General features: G+C 49.1%; 10 protein-coding genes across 13 annotated transcripts; 7 read left to right on the top strand and 3 right to left on the bottom strand.

The window, feature by feature from the left end:
* Nucleotides 1–164: 164 nt before the first annotated feature.
* Nucleotides 165–2,481, top strand: FOXG_10617 (oligosaccharidyl-lipid flippase family protein). The gene is made up of 2 exons (XM_018390057.1): nucleotides 165–1,806; nucleotides 1,864–2,481. Exons 1-2 carry the CDS (start codon nucleotides 254–256, stop codon nucleotides 1,934–1,936), a joined length of 1,626 nt encoding a protein of 541 aa, XP_018248440.1. The 5' UTR covers nucleotides 165–253; the 3' UTR covers nucleotides 1,937–2,481.
* FOXG_10616 (ATP-dependent RNA helicase DBP3) lies at nucleotides 172–3,944 on the bottom strand. The gene is made up of 3 exons (XM_018390056.1): nucleotides 2,322–3,944; nucleotides 2,163–2,275; nucleotides 172–2,116 (listed from the first exon to the last, which is right to left on the bottom strand). Exons 1-3 carry the CDS (start codon nucleotides 3,813–3,815, stop codon nucleotides 1,963–1,965), a joined length of 1,761 nt encoding a protein of 586 aa, XP_018248439.1. The 5' UTR covers nucleotides 3,816–3,944; the 3' UTR covers nucleotides 172–1,962.
* A 138-nt stretch (nucleotides 3,945–4,082) lies between these two features.
* FOXG_20337 (uncharacterized protein) lies at nucleotides 4,083–6,019 on the top strand. The gene is made up of 3 exons (XM_018400620.1): nucleotides 4,083–4,513; nucleotides 4,692–5,392; nucleotides 5,439–6,019. Exons 2-3 carry the CDS (start codon nucleotides 4,779–4,781, stop codon nucleotides 5,935–5,937), a joined length of 1,113 nt encoding a protein of 370 aa, XP_018248438.1. The 5' UTR covers nucleotides 4,083–4,513; nucleotides 4,692–4,778; the 3' UTR covers nucleotides 5,938–6,019.
* A 39-nt stretch (nucleotides 6,020–6,058) lies between these two features.
* FOXG_10615 (mitotic spindle assembly checkpoint protein MAD2) lies at nucleotides 6,059–7,434 on the top strand. Its single transcript, XM_018390055.1, has 6 exons — nucleotides 6,059–6,239; nucleotides 6,301–6,326; nucleotides 6,379–6,417; nucleotides 6,467–6,495; nucleotides 6,559–6,704; nucleotides 6,753–7,434. Exons 1-6 carry the CDS (start codon nucleotides 6,144–6,146, stop codon nucleotides 7,110–7,112), a joined length of 696 nt encoding a protein of 231 aa, XP_018248437.1. The 5' UTR covers nucleotides 6,059–6,143; the 3' UTR covers nucleotides 7,113–7,434.
* FOXG_10614 (ubiquitin thiolesterase) lies at nucleotides 7,224–10,383 on the bottom strand. Of its 2 annotated transcripts, XM_018390053.1 has the most exons (4): nucleotides 10,035–10,383; nucleotides 9,856–9,923; nucleotides 7,700–9,783; nucleotides 7,224–7,648 (listed from the first exon to the last, which is right to left on the bottom strand). In XM_018390053.1, the coding sequence occupies exons 1-4, from the start codon at nucleotides 10,060–10,062 to the stop codon at nucleotides 7,504–7,506; spliced, it is 2,325 nt and encodes a 774-aa protein (XP_018248435.1). In that variant the 5' UTR covers nucleotides 10,063–10,383; the 3' UTR covers nucleotides 7,224–7,503. The 2 variants fall into 2 exon arrangements, with proteins under 2 accessions (XP_018248435.1, XP_018248436.1); XM_018390054.1 differs by having other exon boundaries at nucleotides 7,224–9,783.
* A 384-nt stretch (nucleotides 10,384–10,767) lies between these two features.
* FOXG_10613 (uncharacterized protein) lies at nucleotides 10,768–15,633 on the bottom strand. Of its 3 annotated transcripts, XM_018390051.1 has the most exons (3): nucleotides 14,828–15,633; nucleotides 11,003–14,765; nucleotides 10,768–10,946 (listed from the first exon to the last, which is right to left on the bottom strand). In XM_018390051.1, exons 1-2 carry the CDS (start codon nucleotides 15,281–15,283, stop codon nucleotides 11,268–11,270), a joined length of 3,954 nt encoding a protein of 1,317 aa, XP_018248433.1. In that variant the 5' UTR covers nucleotides 15,284–15,633; the 3' UTR covers nucleotides 10,768–10,946; nucleotides 11,003–11,267. The 3 variants fall into 3 exon arrangements, with proteins under 3 accessions (XP_018248433.1, XP_018248432.1, XP_018248434.1); XM_018390050.1 differs by having other exon boundaries at nucleotides 10,768–14,765; XM_018390052.1 differs by lacking the exon at nucleotides 14,828–15,633 and having other exon boundaries at nucleotides 11,003–14,788.
* Nucleotides 15,634–15,729: 96 nt separating this feature from the next.
* On the top strand, nucleotides 15,730–17,289 carry FOXG_10612 (uncharacterized protein). Its single transcript, XM_018390049.1, has 2 exons — nucleotides 15,730–15,760; nucleotides 15,818–17,289. Exon 2 carries the CDS (start codon nucleotides 15,856–15,858, stop codon nucleotides 16,969–16,971), a length of 1,116 nt encoding a protein of 371 aa, XP_018248431.1. The 5' UTR covers nucleotides 15,730–15,760; nucleotides 15,818–15,855; the 3' UTR covers nucleotides 16,972–17,289.
* Nucleotides 17,290–17,452: 163 nt separating this feature from the next.
* Nucleotides 17,453–17,723, top strand: FOXG_20336 (uncharacterized protein; the record flags this gene model as incomplete). The annotated part of the gene is made up of 2 exons (XM_018400619.1): nucleotides 17,453–17,506; nucleotides 17,625–17,723. The coding sequence occupies 2 exons, from the start codon at nucleotides 17,453–17,455 to the stop codon at nucleotides 17,721–17,723; spliced, it is 153 nt and encodes a 50-aa protein (XP_018248430.1).
* A 713-nt stretch (nucleotides 17,724–18,436) lies between these two features.
* On the top strand, nucleotides 18,437–18,886 carry FOXG_10611 (uncharacterized protein; the record flags this gene model as incomplete). The annotated part of the gene is made up of 1 exon (XM_018390048.1): nucleotides 18,437–18,886. The coding sequence occupies one exon, from the start codon at nucleotides 18,437–18,439 to the stop codon at nucleotides 18,884–18,886; it is 450 nt and encodes a 149-aa protein (XP_018248429.1).
* Nucleotides 18,887–19,552: 666 nt separating this feature from the next.
* On the top strand, nucleotides 19,553–21,595 carry FOXG_10610 (uncharacterized protein; the record flags this gene model as incomplete). The annotated part of the gene is made up of 4 exons (XM_018390047.1): nucleotides 19,553–19,647; nucleotides 19,706–19,896; nucleotides 19,952–21,300; nucleotides 21,359–21,595. 4 exons carry the CDS (start codon nucleotides 19,553–19,555, stop codon nucleotides 21,593–21,595), a joined length of 1,872 nt encoding a protein of 623 aa, XP_018248428.1.
* Nucleotides 21,596–22,697: the final 1,102 nt, after the last annotated feature.

The raw sequence follows: 22,697 nt of genomic DNA, 5'->3' as shown, positions 1-22,697 counted from the left end.
TTTATTTTGGTATATATTCCATTATCAGTCTGTTTTCTTGCATCGTATATCGGGTGCCAAGGCGAAAAGCTCCCAGGCGGGTCCCGCCCTGCATTAGCACTCCCGCACCCCTAGCACCCACTATAATCCACTGAGGCACTGAGACATCCGCATTTCCCATCAACACGTGTCAAACAACCAGCGATATCTTCATCTTCAACCTCATCACATCCTCCCTCCACCCACAGTCGCTCATTTCTCCCCAACCGCCAAAATGTCTCCCTCCCCTGAAAAAGAAAGCCCTCCGACGCCCTCAATGATCAAAGGCGCTTCCCTCCTAATTATCCTCCAACTCGCCTCCCGCCTCATAACTTTCATTGCCAACCAACTCCTCCTGCGGTATCTCACAGCACCGCTACTAGGCCTATCAACTCAACTCGAGGTATACTACCTCTCAGTTCTCTTCTTCGCACGCGAAAGTCTTCGTGTTGCTATTCAACGACGAGATTCGGGATCGCAGGCTAAAGAGGAGAGTCAAGCTATGGTGAATCTGGGATATCTCGCTATTGGACTGGGAAGTTTTGTCAGTCTTGGGTTGGGGTGGATGTATCTTGCGTATGCGAATGATATTACGCTTGCTACGCCGTATTTGGTTGAATCGCTGTATCTCTATGGGTTTGCGGCTATGGTGGAGTTGTTGTCGGAGCCGTGCTTTGTTCTCATGCAGACGAGGCTGCAGTTTGGGACACGAGCTGCTGCTGAGTCGATTGCTACGTTTTTGAGGTGTATCGTTGTGTTTGGATCTGCTGTTTGGGCATCCAAGCACAATGATATCGGAGTGCTGCCTTTCGCCCTTGGACAGATTACCTATGGTGTCTCACTACTCCTCGTCTACCTCGTCTCAGGATATCGCCTCGCCTCATCAATCGGCTTCTCACTACTCCCCAAAACCATCGCTTCGAAAGAGAACCGTTTCTGGGCCTCCATGTTCGACCGATCAACGATCGGTCTCGCAGGAAGCATGATGGCCCAGAGCGTGGTCAAGCATCTCCTCACCCAAGGCGACACATTTCTCATCTCCTTTCTCGCATCAGCCAGCGTCCAAGGCGCATATGCTCTCGCAAACAACTACGGAAGTCTTCTTGCCCGTCTTCTCTTCCAGCCTGTTGAAGAAAGTAGCCGAAGTTACTTCTCTCGCTTGCTGTCATCTGTGACACCTGTCAAACAAGGCGGTAAGCCAGTTCAGGAAGTGACAGAAGCAAAGCAGAATCTGCAAACTCTGCTTCGCCTGTACATCCTTTTGACTTCAATCATCATCAGTCTTGGACCTTTTGCTGCTCCGCCTCTTCTGGCTATTGTGGCAGGCAAGCAGTGGGCTGGCTCAGGGGCAGGTGATGTGCTTGCAGCGTACTGTTTCTACATTCCCTTCATGGGTCTTAACGGTCTCACAGAATCATTCGTGGCGTCAGTTGCTACTGAAGCCGAGGTTCACATCCAATCTGTCTGGATGGGTGCATTCTCAGTCATCTTCGCCACATCAGCCTTCCTCTTCATGAGAATCTACCCTCTCGGTGCTATCGGTCTCGTACTAGCCAACATCATCAATATGGGGTGTCGCATCGTCTGGAGCGGAGCATTCATCAAGCGCTTCTTCAAAAGACACGGAACCGACTTCAAGATCAAATCACTTATTCCCGAGAGCACACTCGGTGTCTCAATCGCTACAGCTGTCCTTCTCAAGCAACTGAAAGTCGTAGACAACGCAGATCAACCGATCAAATCTCTCGTCAAGATCGCTGGCTCCGCCATCCCATTATTGCTTCTAATGTACGTCTACCAAATTCCAAAAGCAAACTTTTTGAAAACAACACCTAATCATCGCAGCCTGGTCCTCGAGCGCCATTTTATCCTTGAGTGTCTAAACTCGGTCCGCGGTCGCAAAGCCGCAAAACAATAGTGCTCCCCATAATAGTTGTAATTCTCTTAATCAAATGTGATCTTGGTCGACTTGGCGTTCATGTCGACATCCTTGAAGAAAGCGCCGTACATGTCGTGAGTCTTCTTCTTAACGGTGGTACCGAACTTGAGGAGATCTTCAGGCACGGGCTGGTTGGCACCTCGGAGAATGTTGACGAGCCTGAATATGTAAGTATGGATCTATCGCAGAGGGTTTGTGAACTTACGAGCCGGAGTGCGACTTGTCCTCGACAGTAAAGAAGGTGATAGCCTCACCAGTCTTACCAGCACGGCCTGTTCGGCCAATGCGGTGGACGTAATCCTCAATGGTCAAGGGGAACTAGACAAATTAGCGAACGTCGGGTGGCGATTTGGATTGGACATACTGTAACGTTGATAACGAGCTTAACCTCAGGAATATCAAGACCACGAGCAGCGACATCAGTAGCAACAAGAACAGGAGTAGCTCCAGACTTGAAAGCCTCGAGACTCCTTGTTCGCTGCTCCTGTCGCAGATCACCGTGAATGCCACCAACGCGGATGCCCTTACGGCTCAAGAAGTTCTCAACACGTGTAGCCTCCTTCTTGTACAGGCAGAAGACCAAGATACGGTCGTTCTTCTGCTTACCCTGCTGGTGCTCCTTCAAAAGCTGAAGTAGACGGAACTCCTTCTCTCTGGGCTCAAGAACCTCAACTCGCTGTGTAATTCTTGTGTTGGCTTGCAGCTCAACAGATCCATCGGCTGTTTCCTTACCGCCAGATCCAATGGCAATCTTGACGGGGGTAACCATGAAAGAAGAGGCGAGGGCCTGGACGGATTGAGGCCATGTAGCTGTAAACATGAGTGTCTGGCGCTTCTCGCGGGGAAGGCAAGCACCCAAGATCTGCTTAATATCCTCCTCGAAACCCTTGTCAAGCATACGATCAGCCTCGTCGAGAACGGCGAAAGTAACTTGGCTAAGATCAACAGTTCCATCAGACATGAAGTCCTTAAGACGACCGGGGGTAGCGACAATAATGTCAGCGCCACATCGGAGAAGGTTTCGCTGATCATCCTTGGAAGCACCACCGTACAGACACACACACTTTAACTTGTTCAGCGCAGCCACGGAAGCCATCTGCTCATAGGTCTGCATGGCAAGTTCTCGTGTAGGCGAAACAATAACGGCCTTGGTGCCCTTGTACTTGATATCAGAAACAGCCTCAACACAGGGAAGAGCGAAAGCCATGGTCTTTCCGGATCCTGTCTCAGCGACACCGATAACATCGCGGCCAGAGAGCGTGAAGGGCCATGAGGCGGACTGAATAGGCGTAGGAGCCTTGTAGTTGGCGAATGGCGAGGGCTTCTTCTCAAGGAGGTTTGTAGCGGGAAGTTGGTGGAATTCCAAAACGGGGCGAAGAGTGACGGTCTCGGTCTTGGGGTCGGTGATGGTGATCTGGTTCTTGGAGAGGAATTCGTCAATCTCGGCTTGAGGAACGTTGGAGAGGCTCATGGTCTGGACGTAAGCGCTGTCGGAGGAAGCGTCGTCAGAAGACTCATAAGAAACCGGGACCTTCTTCTCCTTCTTAGACTTCTTCTCCTTGGGAGCTTCCTCGGCAGCTTCAGTAGTCTCAGCAGACTCCTCAGCGGCCTTGGCCTTCTTCGCCTTCTTCTTTTCCTTCTTAGCCTTCTTGCGCTCAGCACGCTCAGCCTCAGAATCGCCAGTCTTGTCAGCAGGTGTCTCCTGCTCTTCAGTCTTGCGCTTCTTGTCCTTCTTCTTCTCCTTGCGCTCCTTCTTCAAACGAGCCTTCTCGTCGACGTCGGTGACCTTGGTCTTCTTGGAGGGTCGGTCGACGATGGCGTCCTCGCTGTCAGCGAGGAGATGCTTTGTGGCAGCCATTGTGAAAGATTTTATGTGATATTCGACCTGGGGGGAAGTTGTACGAATGGCGGTCGAGGGTATCGCAGAATGGCTGGGAACAAATTGCGACGTAAAAATGGGTGGGATGTTTTACAGAGCGAGCGCAAAAAATCTCTTATCGATAAGACAAATCCGTTCGCCTTCCTGTCCAGACCCACTTTCCGTTGTCCCCGGGAAGGTACGTACTCAAATTCCTTTATCGGAGGACCCTGGATTGAACGATAGGTTTCTTCCAAGTCGCTTCACATTCACTATATTATGCGTTAACAGCATTTCATGTTGTGATATTGAACTAATAGCTGTACAATGACAATGCTTGGTTTTGTAGTCATCGAGCTGGATTCACAGTTCAAGCAGTAGGCGACACGTGTGTCCTGCTGTGTCCTCGCTTTTCAACCCTTCAGGTTTGAATATACAACATCTCCAGTCTCATATGCGTAACGATCGTGTATGCTCCTTTCAAGTCGGTACCCGAATGCTACAGGTGTCATACCCTGCAGTGCTGTCACAAGGCCTATCAAAATGCAAACTGCCGTTCGGTTCTGTCAAGTTGGGGATGGAGTTACCTCGATGCCTCACTTACTGGGCGATGTAACAGAGTTGTAATTGGGTCATTCCTGGTTTTCATTTGATCGCCTTATTTATATGGCATTTTGGTTTGTTATATTTATTCCTAGGTAAGTCATGAAGCATTCTTTGTCCTCCTCTTTGCCAAAAGCTTCATAGTCTCTGTTGGACTACTTCATGATCGCCTTGGGCGCCGGTTGTGAGAGTTTGACTAGTACGTCTGTCTCATTCTTTACGCGACAATGCGAGAGTCTTAAATTGGTGCTGAGCTGAGATATGGTATATAAGTGTACGCCGGACTCCAGTCACCATGGAGGATGAACTGTGTTCCCCATGTTTCGCATCCATCTTTTCGATGGCTCATGAGACTTAACCATGAATACCAGAAGCGAGCCGCTTTGCTCTCTCACGGGCCGTTCTGATGTCTACGGAGTCGGTATTCGAGCCGCCTTTTACGCACAATGGCTTGGCTCTCTTCTCATAGAATACCTCTCTGAGGAGAATCTCGCAGATTTACGGTTTATCAGTATATTTTCTTCAGCAGCCGCGTCTACATCTCTCGTCATTGGAGTAGCTTACAACTCCCTTCAGCCACTCGACATATACTTCTTGCTTCTTCTAGCTATGGGATTCTTTCTATTTCAGATTCCATTATACATCTGGCGTATTCTCACGAGGTGTCAAGCCCACCTTGACCCGTTCCAACTCTCAAAGGAGAGCCATGGACATTTCTACCATCTCATGAGTCTTACGGTACTCTCAGCTAACGTGTCAATTGGAACATGGTACTTCACATCCTTTCTACCGCACCTCGACCGTGATTGCCGTGACGTGATATTTATACTTGGCAAGGTCGGTCTGGACAGTCAGGGATATATCATAGCTGGCTCGATATTCTTCATTGGGATTCTTGTCGGCATTGGCGGGTTTATCTTTTTGAACGCTTGTTGCACTGTCACCAAGTCGAGTTCGCGACATAGGAGAGCGAGGTGAGATCGTTCCAAGCTACTCAACTGCACGACTGAACATATTCAGGTCGAGAAATATTTGGCGACTCAGAATACTCCGCGCAATATCTGGCTTCATAATCTTTACACTTTTGGTTCTCTCGACCGAACTTCCTATACAGTGGAACCACATCCAAGGCGTTTACGAATTGACTACCGTCGCACAGTTACTGCCCCTTATGCTCACCATTGGAACATTTCTACGATCTTGGGCTATTTATGCCAGCGGAGCTAACGATACGTCGGGAGGACGAAGGCGTCGCAGACCTCCTTCAACTTCCACTTCGTCGACATCAAATTCTACATCGACATCAACCACATCAAGTGGCAATTCGTCCCAAGTCATAGGTGATTATTATACGTACCCTGCTTACCACAATGATGAGGAAGATCCCCAGTACGACTACGATGACTATTATAACAATTACAATGATTATTACAATAACTACTACAACTATTCAAATATAACAGAGAATGATCAAGCCCAGATTCAGTGGCCTCAAGGAGTTCATTTCTCACGTTGGTAAACTGTCAAGAAATATACCTCTTATCACCACTCATTGCTATAAATCAAGGTGAAGCTCGGTGACTCGGTGAACCCCGCCGCACAGACCCCTGGGACCCCTTCCACCCCGCAACCGCAAGTAAACAAAACCACCAGTTTCCAAACTCAACCCGTCACAACCGCCCGCAGATACCCTTCATTCCAATTGATATCCCAGTAGCGCCGAAAATGTCGTCAAAGGAAGCTTCCAAGAGTAAGGACAAGGATAAGTCCAAGGTCCATAAGCTCTCCCTCAAGGGCAGCGCTCGTCTTGTCGCTGAATTTGTACGTTGAACAAAGCTGATTTCCTACTTGGGCGAGAGTTTGCTAACCGTTGGGTTTACAGTTTCAATATTCTATCCACAGCATTCTGTACGCGAACCTACGCTTTATCGGTCGATGGATCTTGTTAACGATATTATAGCTTCCAACGAGGTGTCTATCCTGCCGAGGACTTTACAGTGTATGTACATTGCGACCGATTCTCTCGAGCATCAACTGACAACCTCCAGCGTCAAGAAATATGGCCTCAACATGCTGGGTAAGCCCATCATCCTTCCCCCCACAACGACCGTTTGCGAATCTTGCGACTAACAAAGTACAGTCTCGGCCGATGATCAAGTAAAAGCCTACATCAAAAAGATCATGTCCCAGCTCGACAAATGGATGGTCGGCGGCAAGATCTCCAAGCTTGTCATCGTCATTACAGATAAAGACACAGGCGAGCACGTCGAGCGCTGGCAATTCGACGTACGTCTTCCATCCTCTCTACCTTTACAAGCTCTCTAACCAAGATAGGTTCAAATCTTCCAACCCGTCAAGAAATCCAAGTCCTCCAAATCCGCCTCCAAAGACCAAGAAAACGCCGCTCCCGCTGGTTCCGCGCCCACAGCCCCCGAAAAGACAGAAACAGAGATCCAGGCCGAAATCGCAGCTATTTTCCGCCAAATCACTGCATCTGTTACGTTCCTACCTCAACTCAGCGGCGATTGCACATTTAACGTCCTCGTTTACGCTGATGCGGATAGTGAGGTCCCTGTTGAGTGGGGTGACTCGGATGCGAAGGAGATTGAGAACGGAGAAAAGGTACAACTGAGGGGCTTCAGCACGGCGAATCACCGTGTTGATACTTTGGTCAGCTATCGATTTACCGATTAAGCTGGAGGATTTCGAGTGTATAATGGAGGGAAAGAGATGGATGAGTTGCTTTTGGTGGATTTCGGCATAACTCAAGAATGATTTATCTTGAGAGGCGTTACAAGGCGCCTTGGGGACTTGGTTTGTCCATACTCAATATTCAACGGTCATGATGGATTTGTACGATACGTATCAGGATATTTTGTTATCTAATCTTCGCAGACATAATATCCCAGTCACTTCTACATGACGTGTCTCATCTGCTTTTCTAATGCCCGGATACCAAATCATGGCAGCGTGAACCATAGCTGCCATCGCCCCTTCAACCTCGCGCCATTCACCGTCTCATGCAACCAGCCTATCTTCAAATTCAACTGCGCCTCACCCATTGCTATACAGTCGATAGCCTCGACTAGATTCGCTTGAAAAAGTACACATACGCAAACTTGCGCATCTCATCGACATCGTGAGCTTCAACAACCTTCTCATCGTTGAAGAGCACCCAAGTGGGGACATTAGCATCTCCCAAAGCCTTGCGGATGAAGGCAACGTAATGTCTATAAGTAGTTAGCATGTCTCCATGTTTATCTTGTACGAAGAATTCTTACCCAGCATGGATACTTGTGCCCTTGTGGCACACGATTGATCGAAGTTGGAAAGTAGCGGGCAAATCAGCACTTCCAGCAGGTTCCTTGGGAGCAGCTGCTTCGGCGGGAGCATCATCATCAAATATTCCTTGGTCGTCAGGATGGCTGAACAGCCACTCAACAGCCCGCTCAACATCACCACCTGTCTCCTTCAATGCCTTCTTGGCCTGAGGGGCACCGAAGCCCATAGCTCCGAGCATCTCGATTTTCTCAGGGTCGGCGGTGTTGGCGTCACCACTTTGAGCACCAAGATCAAGGGGCGCATCAATGTCAGGGTCCTCCATGTGTCCGAACAACCATTCCATCGCGGCGTTGGCGTCAGAGTTTCCGGTAGCGTGAAGAGCACGCTCGCAACGGTTGCGAGGGAAGCCCATGGCTTCGAGCTGAGCGAGGGCGGCAGCATCCGGTTCGAAAGCGGGAGCTTTGACCTCAGGCTCGTCTGGCAGTTGTTCCTCTCCGGGCTGCAGTCCCCTGGATAGATATTCGTCCAAGTTGAAGGGCTCGTCCGGTACAAGGACAGGAACATCAACCTTGATAGGAACCCAATTGACCACAGTCATCTTTCGTGCGTTGACAACCAGGGTATCTGGGAATGTCTTGAACAAGGATCGCTTGGTGAAGCCATCCTTGCTTCCGCAAGCAGAGCAAGTCAGCTCAACCTTCTCGGCTCCTGTGAAGTTATCGAGACATTCCTTGAGCGACACAGGCTTGTAAGCATCTGGGCCCTCCGAACCCTCCTCCCGAGGTAGCTTTTCTAGGGGAACGTCGATGAAAATGTTGTCTTGCTCGTTGCTGCTGTACCGCACCTTGTGGCATCCCAAACATTGGAGTCTTTGCTCAAGAACAAATCGGAAGGGTTGTGTAGGGTCCTTTCCATCGGGGTGGGGAGATCGAGTGATGAGCTTGAACAGGTGCTGAAGGAATTCGAGGGCATCCTGCTGTCGCATTGTAGAAAACTCTTCATGTCCTCGGCCGATGAGGTGCTTGAGCATGGCTGGCGCAAGACCCTTCTGGTGTGTGATACCCTCTCCAGCGACATCAGCGTCAGGTTTAGAGTATCGTCCAGACAAAAGTCCATCGGCTGTCTTTCGGAGCTGAGTCTCAATATCAGCAGCTGGTTCGGGAACAATGGGCAGGTCGTCATTGGGTCGGAAATATCTGTCCTGGAATGACGGCATGTCAAACAGGCACTGGATAATACTGGCCAGGTAGCAGCTGTTTCCAAGGTTCTTCAGACCAGTGAGACCGGGTCCAAACAAGGGCTTGAGCTCCTTCCCGTCTTCCGTTGTCATGCTAAAGTCCCACTTGAGATTCTGTTCGATCTGCATCTCAGTCAAGCTCTTTTCCGTCTTCTGGCGCTCCGCCAATACGATGCCCCAGTGGTTCAGGTGTTCGCCCAGATTGTCGTCGACTCGTTCATCATCGCATTTGTAGCAGTAGATATCGGCGGTTCCCTCGGGTGTGATAGATCCAAGCTTCACAGCAACTCCATGACCGGACTCGTTGGCGTGAGCAAGAGCATGCGAATTTCCGTCTACGCCACCCATCTGCTTACGGCCACATCCTAGGTTGCCACACTCAATACACAGCCAAAGGTTCTCTGGTAGGTCGCAAGCGTAGCAATGGCTCAGATCGTTTTGCTCGATCTTCTTAGCAGGCGCTTGCTGTAGCGTCAAGATATGCTCGCAGCTGGTCAGCTCCTGTTCCCATGCCTTAACCTCTTCCTTTCGAGAAAATGTGTTCGCCTTGAGGATACCGTCGACCATAGGTGCGAGCTTGGGATGTGTTCGGTCGAGTTCGGTGTTACAGTCGAGGCACTTGACAGTCAGCGCTGTATCATATCGGTCCTCCTCAGTTTCAGCAGCGATAGCTAGCTTGGACATCTTGGTGGGTGGTTCGTCTCGTTCGACAATCTTTCTTGTGCGGCGGATGTTGAGAGCGAGAGGATGCTGGGTCAGCGCATAGTGAAGTCTATTATGGTTACGGTCGCCAGCGCATCCTCCGTTGAAGCACTGAAGGCAGACATCGAGTCCAGCAGGATCATCCTATTCGACTTGGTCAGCAAGCTAAGCTTTAAGGATTTCAATGGCTTGGCGCTCAGCAAGTGGGAGTCTTACGATGGAGTCGAAACATTGAGTACAGTCTTCGCGATAGACGGACTGAGAAGGGTTAGGGGGTGTCAGCCCTACAGTATAGTTAGTCTACAAAGTTCTAACGAGGTCGACCACGAGCTTGTCGCAACTATCATGACTGGTGGTCGATCAAATGGCGGGGTCAATTTTGAAGATTCACGTACCGATCAAGTCGAGATGCTGGCAAGCCATGATGGGCAAAATTTGCTTTTGTTTCCTCTTTTTACAAGTCAAGGTTATCAGGACAAGGAAATGAGAAGATTTAGGTGATATGTGTAGAAGGTTGATGTGGAATCAAGCTCGAGCTGAAATCAGCACTGGAGTTGGAAGCTTCAGGTGCTTTAGTGACAGGCGGCACACGTCACTGGAGCTTAGGTTGCCTGGGGAAGGCGGCGGGGCATTCCATCAGCCACTCATCACGTTCGTTAGGTGGCGCTGTGGCGTCCTCTCTTTGATGATTCCATTCAAGATCCCGTTCAATACTTGTGATGATTCCACAAAGGCAGCTGTAATTGTCTTGGAGTCTTGGCTGATTGGTGTCTGTTGTGATCTTTTGTCTCTGAAAACAGAATTTCAACCGGTCAAAATGCTGCATTCAGTAAAGGTATTTCCCGATTGGTACTGGCTACCTGTCAAGCTTGAAGCGCCTTGCATGTCTCGAAACCTCAACATGGCAGGCAGCCTGACGTTGTACAACATGGTTTCGACTTATGTATTAATACTGCAGGTTTTAGGCTTAAGACTGAACATTCCCACCTGGGATTCTCGGAGGGCAGGGTTTCTAAGGCATGCTATCATTCGTATGGTAACACAGCAAATGGCCTACCCTGAAGTCACTGATTGAGCTACGTCTAACAAGCACCAGGCACAGAATTCACCAATAGTTCGCTTTGTTAACTCTGTATTGCTAAAAGCCATGGGATTGGATTTCATTAGATTCAAGATCACGTGAGATTCGAAGGCTGATGAACACTATATCATCCTATAAAGCGCCCTGCCATTACGGCAAGGGGAGGCAAAATAGCTCACGGTCTTTACCTAGTCTGACTGATAAAAGGACCTGAGTGCTGTAGTACCTAATATGGCTTTATTTTCATTCAACCCAATTATTCTTGTCATTAGCAAGGCTTACCTTGGAGGTCAGAAGTTTTCCTTCTCATTGAGGCACGGTTATAACTTCCTCAAAGAAGTAAAAATAGCAGATCTTATTCAGTAAAGACAGGCTCAACAGCTCACTCTTTCCCTCATTGCAAAAGCAGCCACCAGCACAATTGACATATAGCAAGATGTTGAACGTTGGCCTTGCGGTTTCCTAGACCATCAATATTACCTAATCTCGAGTTTAGGAAGTTATACCAAAGCTTCGTCTTGTTCAAGATTTGGCCCTGTCGTTTCCTTCACATACCACCAGTTTGCAACGACGTGATGTCCTGTTCTGAAAGTGGGAATTGCCAACAGCCGTGGAGCACATAGCCTGCCCATTCATAGAGAGGCGCTTCCTTCATCTCGTCCATCGCATCGGCGGCTAGCTGCATCGCTTTGGCAAGATTCACTATAAGGCTGCCACCGGCTTTTGATGTATTGCCATCCGTGGAAGCGCTCTGTTTAAGAAACGAATCGAAGAACACTTTAGCAAACCTCGACCCGTGTGTGTCTTGAATTCTCCACAAGGTTGACACAGTCGAGCTGGCCCCGGAACACATTAGTGCAGGGACGAGCCCCATGACCTCATCTCCAAGCTGTACATCCATAACACCACCTTGGCACGCTATCATGTTAATGTGTGTGCCTGGAGAGACCTGGATATCGAAGAATTCTCGGGCTGTGACGCTCTCAACAGGGCGTTGCCCCTTGGGTTGCGCACACGACATGGGGAGCTCGACCTTGTGATCCAACGGATCTTTCGATTCCCAGCCGCAGTGAGTGTGCAGATGAAGCAGACGAGACTGACCAGCCGCGTCCAGAAAGAGCTTCTTGGAGGCGGTCCGGTCGATCATTGGATCCGTGCGGAATCGACGAGCCAGCGTCTGGATACTGGTTCGCCCTGCCTTATGGTACACGGATTCGGATTCCGCGATGCCCGATATGAATCTGGCGTTGATTCGCGCAGGCAATGGTCGTGCCAGATCCGTGGCCGCGAAGCATGAGCGCAGAAGTGACTGGCTATGTGTATAGACGACGGGATTCCGGTGGATCAGCGCCTCATATCCTTTGATCGCAAGTGCATGGAGCGGAAGCCGGTGGAGAGAAGAGGATGGACACAGGACAATCAGCTCACCGGGCTTGGCACGGCGGGCAAGCGGCGCAATGAGGCCACCTAGCATGCTGTCGAATGCTTTTCGTGCCTCTTTCGTGTTGAGGTTCTCCTCTGGCATGTCTTCGAACTTTTCTGGGGTAAGATATGTTTTCTGCCAAGCAATCACATCTCCTACTTTCGTAGTCAGCACATCCATGGTTGGTTTTATATTCAAGTGTCGTTTGGATCGCTCCTTAACTGTGAGCAGCAACAGTCTACCGGTGTCGCCGGTGAAATACGGAGGGAGGTAGAACCAGTCAACCAGGACAATGGGTGTACCACTCTGGGCTTTGATCCTGGCCACATCAGACAAGTCGAACGGCTGGGCCTCTCTCAAGTCGAGGAGTTGCCTCATCAAGTCGTGCGTCTCTCTCATGGTTCGACGATACATGTCCAGCTGCCGACGCAGATTGAACTTGGCCATCCCCTGAGCCTCCTTGATACGCTGTTCCATCGCCCGCATCTCCTCGTAACCGCGTGCAGCGTCAGGACACGCCTTGATCTTACTCACCAGCTCGGGTGGATCAGAGATACGCACCCCGATGGTCCGCGCCAGTGAGCGTGCTTTGTACTTCTGCACCCACTGCCACACCTTTGTGATAGTCTCATCAGACGGCTCACCTGGGGCTGCGAGGAGCAATTCGATGGCTGTGAGGATTGTGAATGCATTGGCATTGGACGCGGTGATGCTCTGCCGGTGTGTGATGCCTTCTAGACCCGAACTTGAGGAGGCATGAAGCTCGCTCAACGAAAATATTTCATCGGCCTCTTCGGCCTGACTGATTCCCCTGTTGCGGATGTCATGGACTTCTGCCTCGGCAAAGACTGAGAGAAAAGCACTATCGTACTCTGCCTTTTTGGACCCATTATCTACTATTCCACCTCTGTTATTGCTGGAGCTCGCTGCTTGCTGCTCCAATTGCCTTATTCGTCTGATCATGAACATGCAAATTTGCGCTCCAGATCGCTGGTGAAGAGCCACCCGAACCAGGTCTTTGTTTCGACGATACTCATCCAGAGCACGGTCGTTGTATGCTTGAGCATTTGATAATCGTTCTCCCGATTCAGCGCTGGTGAAATCCGCCGAGTAATCTAGCGGCGCCATGTATGTGAGTGCCATTTGGCCTAGCCAACTGCCCTTGCTACCTGGAAACTTGTCCCGGATGATCTGGGGGAGGCTTTCTTCGAGCTCGAGTAGACTCTGGAGCTCAGAGAGGCGTAGATCCCAGAGCTTAAGATCAGAAAAGTGCATCTGCCTCCCGAACCTAAGCATGACCAAACAGAACAGTCGACGGTTCTTTTGATGCACAGGGGGTTTACCGAGCCATGCACAGAGACGCATGTACCGTTCTTCTGCGAGCTCATTGATATCGACGGCTTTGGGTAAGACAATAGCTTTCAATGCGGCTTCTGTCATCTCTCTGAACTCTTCAAGGGCAGAGTTCCCAGTGGTGATGTCTTCAAGTAGCCACTTCAGTACCAGCTGAATGGACTTTTCTTGCATTTTTGCCTGGTCTCCAATGGCATCGCTCCAGCCCCAATAGAATGTCTCCTCCCCATCATCGTCCTGAACCTGATGCTGGGGATCTGGCTGCACAGAAGAAGTGGTGTTCCTTCTCGTTGGAGCGCGGTAACCCTGTCTCGCATGCATCCAATTTCCGACTGATGGCGAGGATGTCTCCAATCGAACGGCCTCCTCGTCCACCCTGCCAGCCTCATCCTGTCGACGAAGACTTCGCAGGAGTGATGCCTGACTCCTAAGGAGCAAGGCCCGCACCACTGGGGCGTCGAAATGCGGATACTCCTTAAAGAAGTCATCAACCCAGTCGAGAGCCTTGTCGCGATCAATAAGGCCCGCGAGGGCAACGGAGTTGAGGTCAACATGATGGTGCACCAGATCGCAAATGTCCTCCGATACCGTCTGGTCATACGTATCGAGGCGCCTCTGCACGTCGAAATACGTGGTCCTGAATAATTCCATTCCAGTGACCTCGTAATATTTCCTCGACAGATCTGCAGCCGCCGCTAAGCAATAGCCAGTCTTCGTGCCGTCAACGGCCTCCATGTGAGCGGCCAGCTCTTCTGTTCGCTCTAATTTGTCGATAGGGTCGTCGATGCATGACAGCCTCTCGTACGCCATTGCTTGCATATGCGGTGTGGCCTCCTTGTTTCTGATACCAAAGTCATCGCAGAACCTCTGGAAAACCGCCGCAGATTTGTCGAATTCCTCAGCGGCGCTTTCTGGCGCTTGTAGCTGAATATGTGTGGTCGCCCACTGAAGGCAAACCGCCGCTTCGATGTAGTCCCGACCCCGACTCGGATGGATGCTTGCTATAGCCTCCAGAAACTCGTTAACCACAAGGCCTCGGTCTTCCGGTGGCGTACGGTTCATCTCCACGCGGAACACGGCATTGGCCTCGTTGAACATGCCTCGCTGCGTCAGAGAGCGCCGCAGTAGTTGCAACCCACCCCAAGGTATCTTTCCACCTGAAGCGTCTGTCCTGTCATGTAACGGGATGTGCTCTGCCTCTGGGTTATTGTATCTCGAATAGAGCCTGGTGAACAGGCTCGCGATGACATATCGGCGAATGCAGCCTGCCTAAGCACGATGTTAGATCGGTCACCATATCAAGTTTGGGGTTTTTGGGACAGCTGCCGTACCTGAATGTCAGTATAATCCGCTACAGGTACTCCAGCAAGCCAATGCTGTGTCCTTTCAATCTCTATAGCTGACGACGTCACATCACCTTGATGTCTCGTCCCGAGCATGGCCCACGTCAAAAGCATGAGTCGATGTTCAGGTGATTCGAGGCCTTCTTTGGCCTCTCGCAGCTGTAAAAGCTTTGAGTTTAGGATGCGCCATGCCCGGCCCCATTTGCCCGCCTCCAACTCGAGGTCAGCGTGCTCAATGGCGACAACCGGAACTGCTGCAAAAGACTTGAGCTCATTGTCAAATATTGCTCTGGCTTCGTTTGCGAGGCCTGACATTTTGAGCCAGATGGCACGCTCGAGCTGTTTAACGGCCTCTAGGGGCAATGAGCTGTACAGAGACGTATGTATCCCCCAGTAGTGAGGAGATATTGACATCTCACTCATTTGTTCCAACGGTACATCCATTTTGAAGTTTTGACTATTGAATAATAATAGAAACGCTTAAGTTGGATTAGAGCAAGTGAGAACAGTCCCTGAGTGTATGAGATAAGGATAGAGATAACGCTTCGAGTATTTGGAAATGTTGTGTCATTTCTTATAACAAGGCCCTACCAATCTTATCATATTATCCCTTCCGTATCATCTCCCCTCCTCTTTTACCCTTCGGCCTCGCAGCCTTGTCTAACATGCGCTTTTTTCAGCTCGTTTCAGCTCCTTTCGAATTTGGGAGTTGAGGGGAAGTCACAAGGATCCTATTGGACCGTATCGGCCAATAGCGTCCAGTGTGCTGCGCGAGATACAGCAATAAAGGTGCGTGACAAGGATGTCTAGGACGACTTAAATTTCAGAAGATGCGTTGCAACAGCTGTTACGCGCCGGTGGCGTGGTGGTCTAGATTCAGGAGCCTGGTTCTAGAGCGCGCAATGAAATGAATGTGTTGCAGTGAGGCTGAGTGCTGACAGTATATAACTTGGTGTATGCGTGTTGATCCTAAACCAGATTCCACGGCTGATGCCATGCGAACGTAAAGACATTTTATGTTCAGTAACACTGTTCAACATACGCTGGCCCTACGTCAAGAACTCCGATCCCACTTACACACAATACGTGCCTCCATTGGTCTTGGTATAATGGCGGAACTGCCCGAAGATTCGAAATCACCAATCCCGTCGTCTGTGTTTGATAACGACGCTGATGACACCAATTTCATGTCCCCGGTCCTTCTGCCATTGACTGTGTCGATCGATGATGATGACGCCGGACAGCTCTCAGCACCGCAGACAAATACTCCGGCTGAGCTCTCTGAGCCACGACAGATTATATCGTCTGGGGACTCATCCGAACTTCTCCAAGCTGAGCTCCGGAGACCCGTTCTCGCAGGAACCTACTTCAACGAACCTGCGTATCTCGTCCAGTTGCGATTGCACTTGTCACTGTCAAGCGGAAATCGAAGCTGGCTCAGCCGTATACAGACGGTTGACATTCACGTTCTTGTAGAAGATGCACCAAGAGATGACGGACGAAATGTTTCGGATGATTCTGAAGACAGTGATGATGATTACGAGGAGGAGGAATTTCCACACCCGGCAATCGTCAAGGCATTTCCGGGTCCCAGTGGTTGGGAGGGTTCGCCTCAGTCCGCTGAGGTAACAATCACAAACGGAATCGGCATGCAAGTAGGCTATAATCCCGCCTCTATCTCTTACAACATCGGCGAGTCCAGAACCCGGACCAAGACCGGAGCCATCAAGGTCAAGGTGGCACACAAAGGTCCGGGACAGAACAAGTTGCATGTCCGGGTCGAAGAGAGCTCCGTGGACAAGGCCGGCGTTCCGGACTACCTATTAGTACCTTTTATAATCAGACACCGTTCCCGTCGCTTCCGCATGCGTGTTGGCATCCACGCCCGCTTTGGCTTCTGGCGCGGAAAACTGGCTGAAGTAGTGCCCATTCTTGGCCGTGCTGATGAGCCTTTGTTCTTTGATCCGCGGGTTATGCGTCGGGCTATGGAGAAGGGACGGAGGGGTGTTAACGGGGAGAAGGTCGTTGAGTGGCGTGGTGCGCTGGATGAAGTTGCGCTGCAGGAGTACTCGTCGCTGGTTGATGCGAGCGCGACCCAGGCGCAAGGTGTCGAAGGGACAGCGTCTGGGTGAGACTGAGGTCATTGAATCGAGGTTCGATGTCAGGTGTATAGCTTCCCCAGTAGACGAGCTGTTAAAGTTTCTATCGGGTGGGAATCCTTCCAGACCTGAGTGCGTATCTGATCCCAGGATCAGTCCGGTTCGGTGATCTCACGAAGTAGAGACGACATATATATGTAATTTCACATCTGGCTACCAACATCAAGTACAAGGGAGCTAAAGACTGAAGTAGCTGTTAAAGATCTAGGCGCCTGGAAACCTTTCGGCCAAGTCTTCTTGTAACGCATGATGAAGAAGCCATGAGATTCTCGCTACATCAAATTCCTTCTGTGCGTGTGCGAAATATGCTGACAGGCACTTTTACAATTGCAATCAAGCCCCCCGACTACTTTTTATTTCGTAATTCAGAGCCTAAATTGCTTGACTAAACTGAGGGACGAAGTTGAGCTAAGGAGCTTTACAAGTGTCCCAGAAACTGTGAGAGACTCAACAGATGCTATATCTTCAGGCTGATATGAAAGTATTGCATATTTTCCTTGCTGTATGGGTAAGTATAATGGAGTGTTTTCCCTGGAGGGCGAGCCAGGATATCTTGTCACTTGTTTACCGAGGGTGTCTGTCAAGGAAAGATGCATTTTGTGTGGACTGACTCTGACATGATACAGGCCAATGTGAGCATCATTTCTATGCAAGGCATTGCAACACTCACGTTTTGGGGAGCAGGTTGGCAACTTCAGGGCTCGAAACTGAAAAAGAAAGAGTAAAGTTATTGGACACCATTTTTGTGCTGATAAGAACGGTCTAATAAAGATCTGTGGCCCCCCTGCTAATTAGGATTGTAAGTTTGGCTTGTCCTCACGATGCTGGCCTGGTCGACAGGTGACGATACTTCGAATCTGAAAGCGCGCACCTCTAATTACAGGTACTCTAGAATATACCATCAGTCTTGCTGCTTCTTTAAAAGAAATTGAGAGTGGTCTACCAATCATTTCTCACTCCTGGTACCATTGGATTCCATGGTCCGCGTTACGAAATGCAGCTCTAAATTTTCACTGGCTGTGGTGTCCAGGATCTTAAGCAAGCGATGCCGCCCTATCGATTATGAAAACATCTCCAGTCGATTGATATTAGCTGGTGAAGAATCTGAAAGTCCATCGAAATATGATAGAAAGTCTGGTAGAAACGCCTAACAAAAAGCCTTTCGTGTTGGCTCAGAATGTCCAGAGTGCCTTGCATTAATTTAAATTTTGGCTCTTCCTTTCTTAAATTAGCTAGGACTTGTTGTTGACTCTTTCCTCGATGACCGGGCTGCTCCTGCTGAGAACCCTGGAAAGCCTTGTCGTCCAATAACAAGGTGAATCTGAGAACCTGATCAGGCTGTGCAAAATGCACCTTCAACCATCGGTGAGCAACTCTGTATTTTCAGATTTCTTTCAACTCCAACTGAAGACAAGGTAGTCACCGGAACTTTCACCAGATGGCAGAGATTCTCGGCATCGTCGCCGGCGGAGCTGGACTCGCTTCTCTAGCACTCCAATTAGTTGATGGCGGCCAGAAACTGCGACATCGCTACAAGAACGCCAAGGGCTTCGGGGGCACCATCACTTGGTTGAGTGAGGATATTGAGCTCATCGGTAAACAACTCATCCAACTGGAAACCAGCGCCGACGACATCATGCAAGAGCAGCTTGGCCCGATCATGATGGAAAGGTGCCGAGATCGATCTGCGAAAGTAGCAGATCGTTTAGCGAACTTGGCTGGGGATATACCACTCAACTCGTCAAGAAGACAGATCATACGGACTGCATTCAGGTCGGGTCAATGGAAGGGCGAGCTCAACGAACTTCAAGCCCTTGTCACTGGTCTGAAACAAGATATATCACAGTATACCGTCCATCCACTTATTCTCTTTAAGGGGCGAGACTAAACATCAAATTTACAGACTATACATTATTCAGCAACACCTATACATGCGTAACAGTCGAAATTCGCTGGTTACAGTAGGAAGTGCATCTTCCACGACCTCAGTCATCAGCCTATCAACAGAGCTTGCTCCCCACGACAACAGTCCATGCATTGCCATGACAAGTCAACACGAAATCATTCAGTGTTTCTCATGTCAATGTAGTTGCTCATGCCATAAGAAACGGACAATAAGTGGCATCTTCTGGCGTCTGCAATACTCCCCACTGGGCCAGATACTCAAAGCCTGCGATAATCCAGCATGCTCTGCGCGACGCTATCGTTTTGACCTCCAGATTGCTTTATATCGCTATGGAATTCCATTGAAAGCTACTCTTGGAATTGATCTAATTACTGAGCTAGGGCGATACTCTCTTCAGCCATGTCTGCAGATCGAGACTGTCGTTGATTTCAATGCACCTGGATTTGTGATTATGAAAAACCTCGCCCGGAGAGAAGTAGACTGGACAACAGCAGAGACCATGTTGAAAGATCTTTATAAGTCTTGCCCTGGATTTGTTAATCAGGTTGACCGGTTCGGTCACGGTTGCCTTGAGGATAGTCTCCCTCTATACAACTTGGAGTATTGTTAACGGACCTACAGGTGTTCATTGATTACCATGGACGAACCATGATAGACGAAGACGAAAGTTTTGAACTTCTGGAGAACCTGATCCGTCTTTTCGTCGTATCTTTTCATACGAGAGAAACATCCCATAGTGTAATGTCGGCCTTCCACTCCCCTTCACTGCTTCTTTGGAATAGTTATATTGACATTCATAAGTCTCTTACAACTTATAAAGTATTACATGAATCACTATCCTTATAATAGCTCTCTTCTCTCACTTGTTGCTCTTGAAGGCGACTTTCAGAATGTTACGCCAACTTGGGAGAAATGGAGCATGTCCCCCATTGCATATGGGGACGACCCTTTTGATTTGCACTTTATGAGATTCTTTGTTGCACTGAATCCGGGTGAGTCACTCATAAAGTATTCATGTTCGATCAGTCTGATAAGAAATTGTGCAAGATTTTGGCGATAGCCCTCCGCTTCACGCTTCAATATTGCTTGGATCAGATGAGGACTTCAAGCTTAGCCTTGATAAAAATGCGGAGCCTTTTGAGAAGATTGTGAACTTTTTGGGACAATCAGCACTTCACGTCTCCGTCTGCCAGCCTTCGCGCGTGGCTCAGCTCCTGGCTGCTGGCCATCAAGTGGACCTCAGCGATAAAAGCGGCGCCACTCCTTTGATGTATGCAGCATCAATGAACATCCCAGATACAGTCATTATACTTCTTGAGAACGGTGCCGGATTGTTTGCCCGCAACAGGTTCCCCTATGACGTTTCTCTTATCGTTGCTATGCGGGGCAGCTGCGACTCACTGTGGCAGATCATCGACTTTGCAACGGCAGCTTACCCTGATCGTATCCCTGAGCTTTTCCCAAGATTTTTCCCGCTTATGTATTGCCCTGACGAGGGAAGGATAGATGCTCTACATAAGTTTGGTCGTGGAGAAGGCTGTATCAACTTCTGGTCTCATGTAATTTCCAAGATTGGCAGCCCCGATTTCACCTTCCAGCATGGCTTGACCTTGATGGAGCTGGCCTGTGATCCAAGTTCGGCTAAAGCTTTGATTGAATTAGGTTTTACCAATTTCAAGCAAAACGACGGAGCTTTGCTCAAGCACCTGGCTTGGTTACATGATCTGTCTTTGTTCCAATTTGCCGTTGCGAAAGGTGGTGATGCGCATTTACACGATCGCTGGGGTTGGCGTATCCTTGACATGCTGCTCCATGATCTTGAGGAATGCGGCTGGAAAGATTTCTCGGAGATCTTAGGGATTTTGAGGTTCCTCCTCGATAGGGGAGTCCAAGTTTCATCCCGAGATGAGTGCGTATGCAATTGTTCGGTTGGCGGGTGCATGCCAGGTTCAAAGTGGTTACTCGATACATCAAAGCGAGGGCTGTTTGTGTGGCTTGAGTTACTAGAAATGAAGGGAAAGATGGAAGCAGCTAAGGAAGTTTCCCTCGCGCTTCTGCGACGAATATCCTTTAATGAAGCTGGTCTACATCACACATGCCACACATGCCACGCATGCCGCGCATTGTGCAACTTTGACTTGGTCTCTGATATTGATAACGATCGATTTTGGGATATTCCGGAGCAAATCGCCATTGATCAGCTGAATCAAGAGATGGAGGAGTTGGCTGTGAAGTCGCACCTGGAGTTGAAGATTGAGCTCATGATCCGGTTCCGGCGTATCTGGAAGAAAAAATATGCCGAACGATGGCCAGGACCCAATATTGGGCCTACTGTAAGGGAGGAAATCCGAAATGGAAGGGCGAAAGACTTGTACAAGTTAGTGAACGTAATTCGGGTACGTATCTTCTACAGTTGAATGTTTCCAACCTCACGCATTCTAACGGAAATAATAGGCCTCCAAGCACCCCGAGATCCCAGAACCATTTTCAAGCTCTTGGGATTTTATCCTTCAAAAGAAACTGGACTCTGATCATTGGTCCTTAAATTATGATCTAGAACTAATGGTGGTCAAGCTTGGAGTTGGTCTTTATCAGTACGGGGGTGATCAGTTTGAGCGCTGGCTTCCACTACTGACCCAGCTGACAGATGTCCTGCTTGCCGACGAAGAACCACGAGCGTTGGGATTTTGATCATTTAGGCTGACCAGGTTGTAAATGTTTTGAATAAAAATGATATTACCTAGTGAGAAGTGATGGTGTATTGTCAAATTACGAATGTTGATTGTTTGGCACGAATCGACCTACAACACGTGGAAGTCCAATCTCGTAGCACCTATCGGCGTGAACTTGCAGCAACCGCTCCCTTGCTGGACTATGCGGCTCTCTGTAAATTACAATAGGATTCTATTCGCAGTACCATAAGTTGCTGGGCCATATTTGCACTGCTAAAGTAAAATTTGAGATAACATGTCGAATAGGCAAAAAGAACATAGACAAACCCATTTAGGAGTGGAGAGAAAGGTGGAAAATAGAGCCTATACTACACTGAAGCAGTCTACGGAATGGATTGCTTGGATATCAACGTATAGAAGGTTCTGAATTTCATATAAATGTATAGATTCTCGTTTTAGTTCCGTGAATGACTTGGCAGCTTCTATCCCGGAGGTTTGGTCAGGGTCCAACCTTTGGGACTTCCATCGCAGCACCGAAACATCACGAAATGTCTGTAATGAATAACGGTATGCTACATGTGATATTTTGAGCTAATGTCACAATGTTGCAGCTCCATACAGATCGATGTAATCCAGTTTCTATTGATGTGCCAAATGTCCGGGAGCATATCCCCGACTCCATGTAAAAAGCGAGCGGGGATTTCAACGACCGAGATCCACCAACTTGCAATTCGTCTTTCATCTGACAATCAGAGTCGCAAATTAGTGCTAGAATCATGCGTTGACAATTGTTATGTTACTTTCGGTCTCGGACCAATTGATAGCATTCTTACCCGAAGGTAAACATCCTCATTCTGTGACCCCGCGGACTATGCACGGAGAAGTTGTGTTAACTTATCAATCTTGTGTTGGTCTTATCAGGTGGACAAAGCCGTTGACAAATCATTTCCAGCGCCGGTATACCAACGCCGATGTCGCCGGGTTTACACCGAAGTTCAGAACTTCATTAACTATCAACATATTCTCATTTGGCCAGTAATAAATCGATCTGCATTTTAGGGGTGAGACTACAGTGTCCGTACGGAGAAGAATACCGATGGACCGCTTGAAGGATCGAGAAT

Source organism: Fusarium oxysporum, chromosome 7, assembly GCF_000149955.1.
Source record: "Fusarium oxysporum f. sp. lycopersici 4287 chromosome 7, whole genome shotgun sequence".
In the NCBI taxonomy this organism is placed as follows: domain Eukaryota; kingdom Fungi; phylum Ascomycota; class Sordariomycetes; order Hypocreales; family Nectriaceae; genus Fusarium; species Fusarium oxysporum.
The sequence above is the reverse complement of the archived record's forward strand: the minus strand, read 5'-3'. Positions and strand labels throughout refer to the sequence as shown.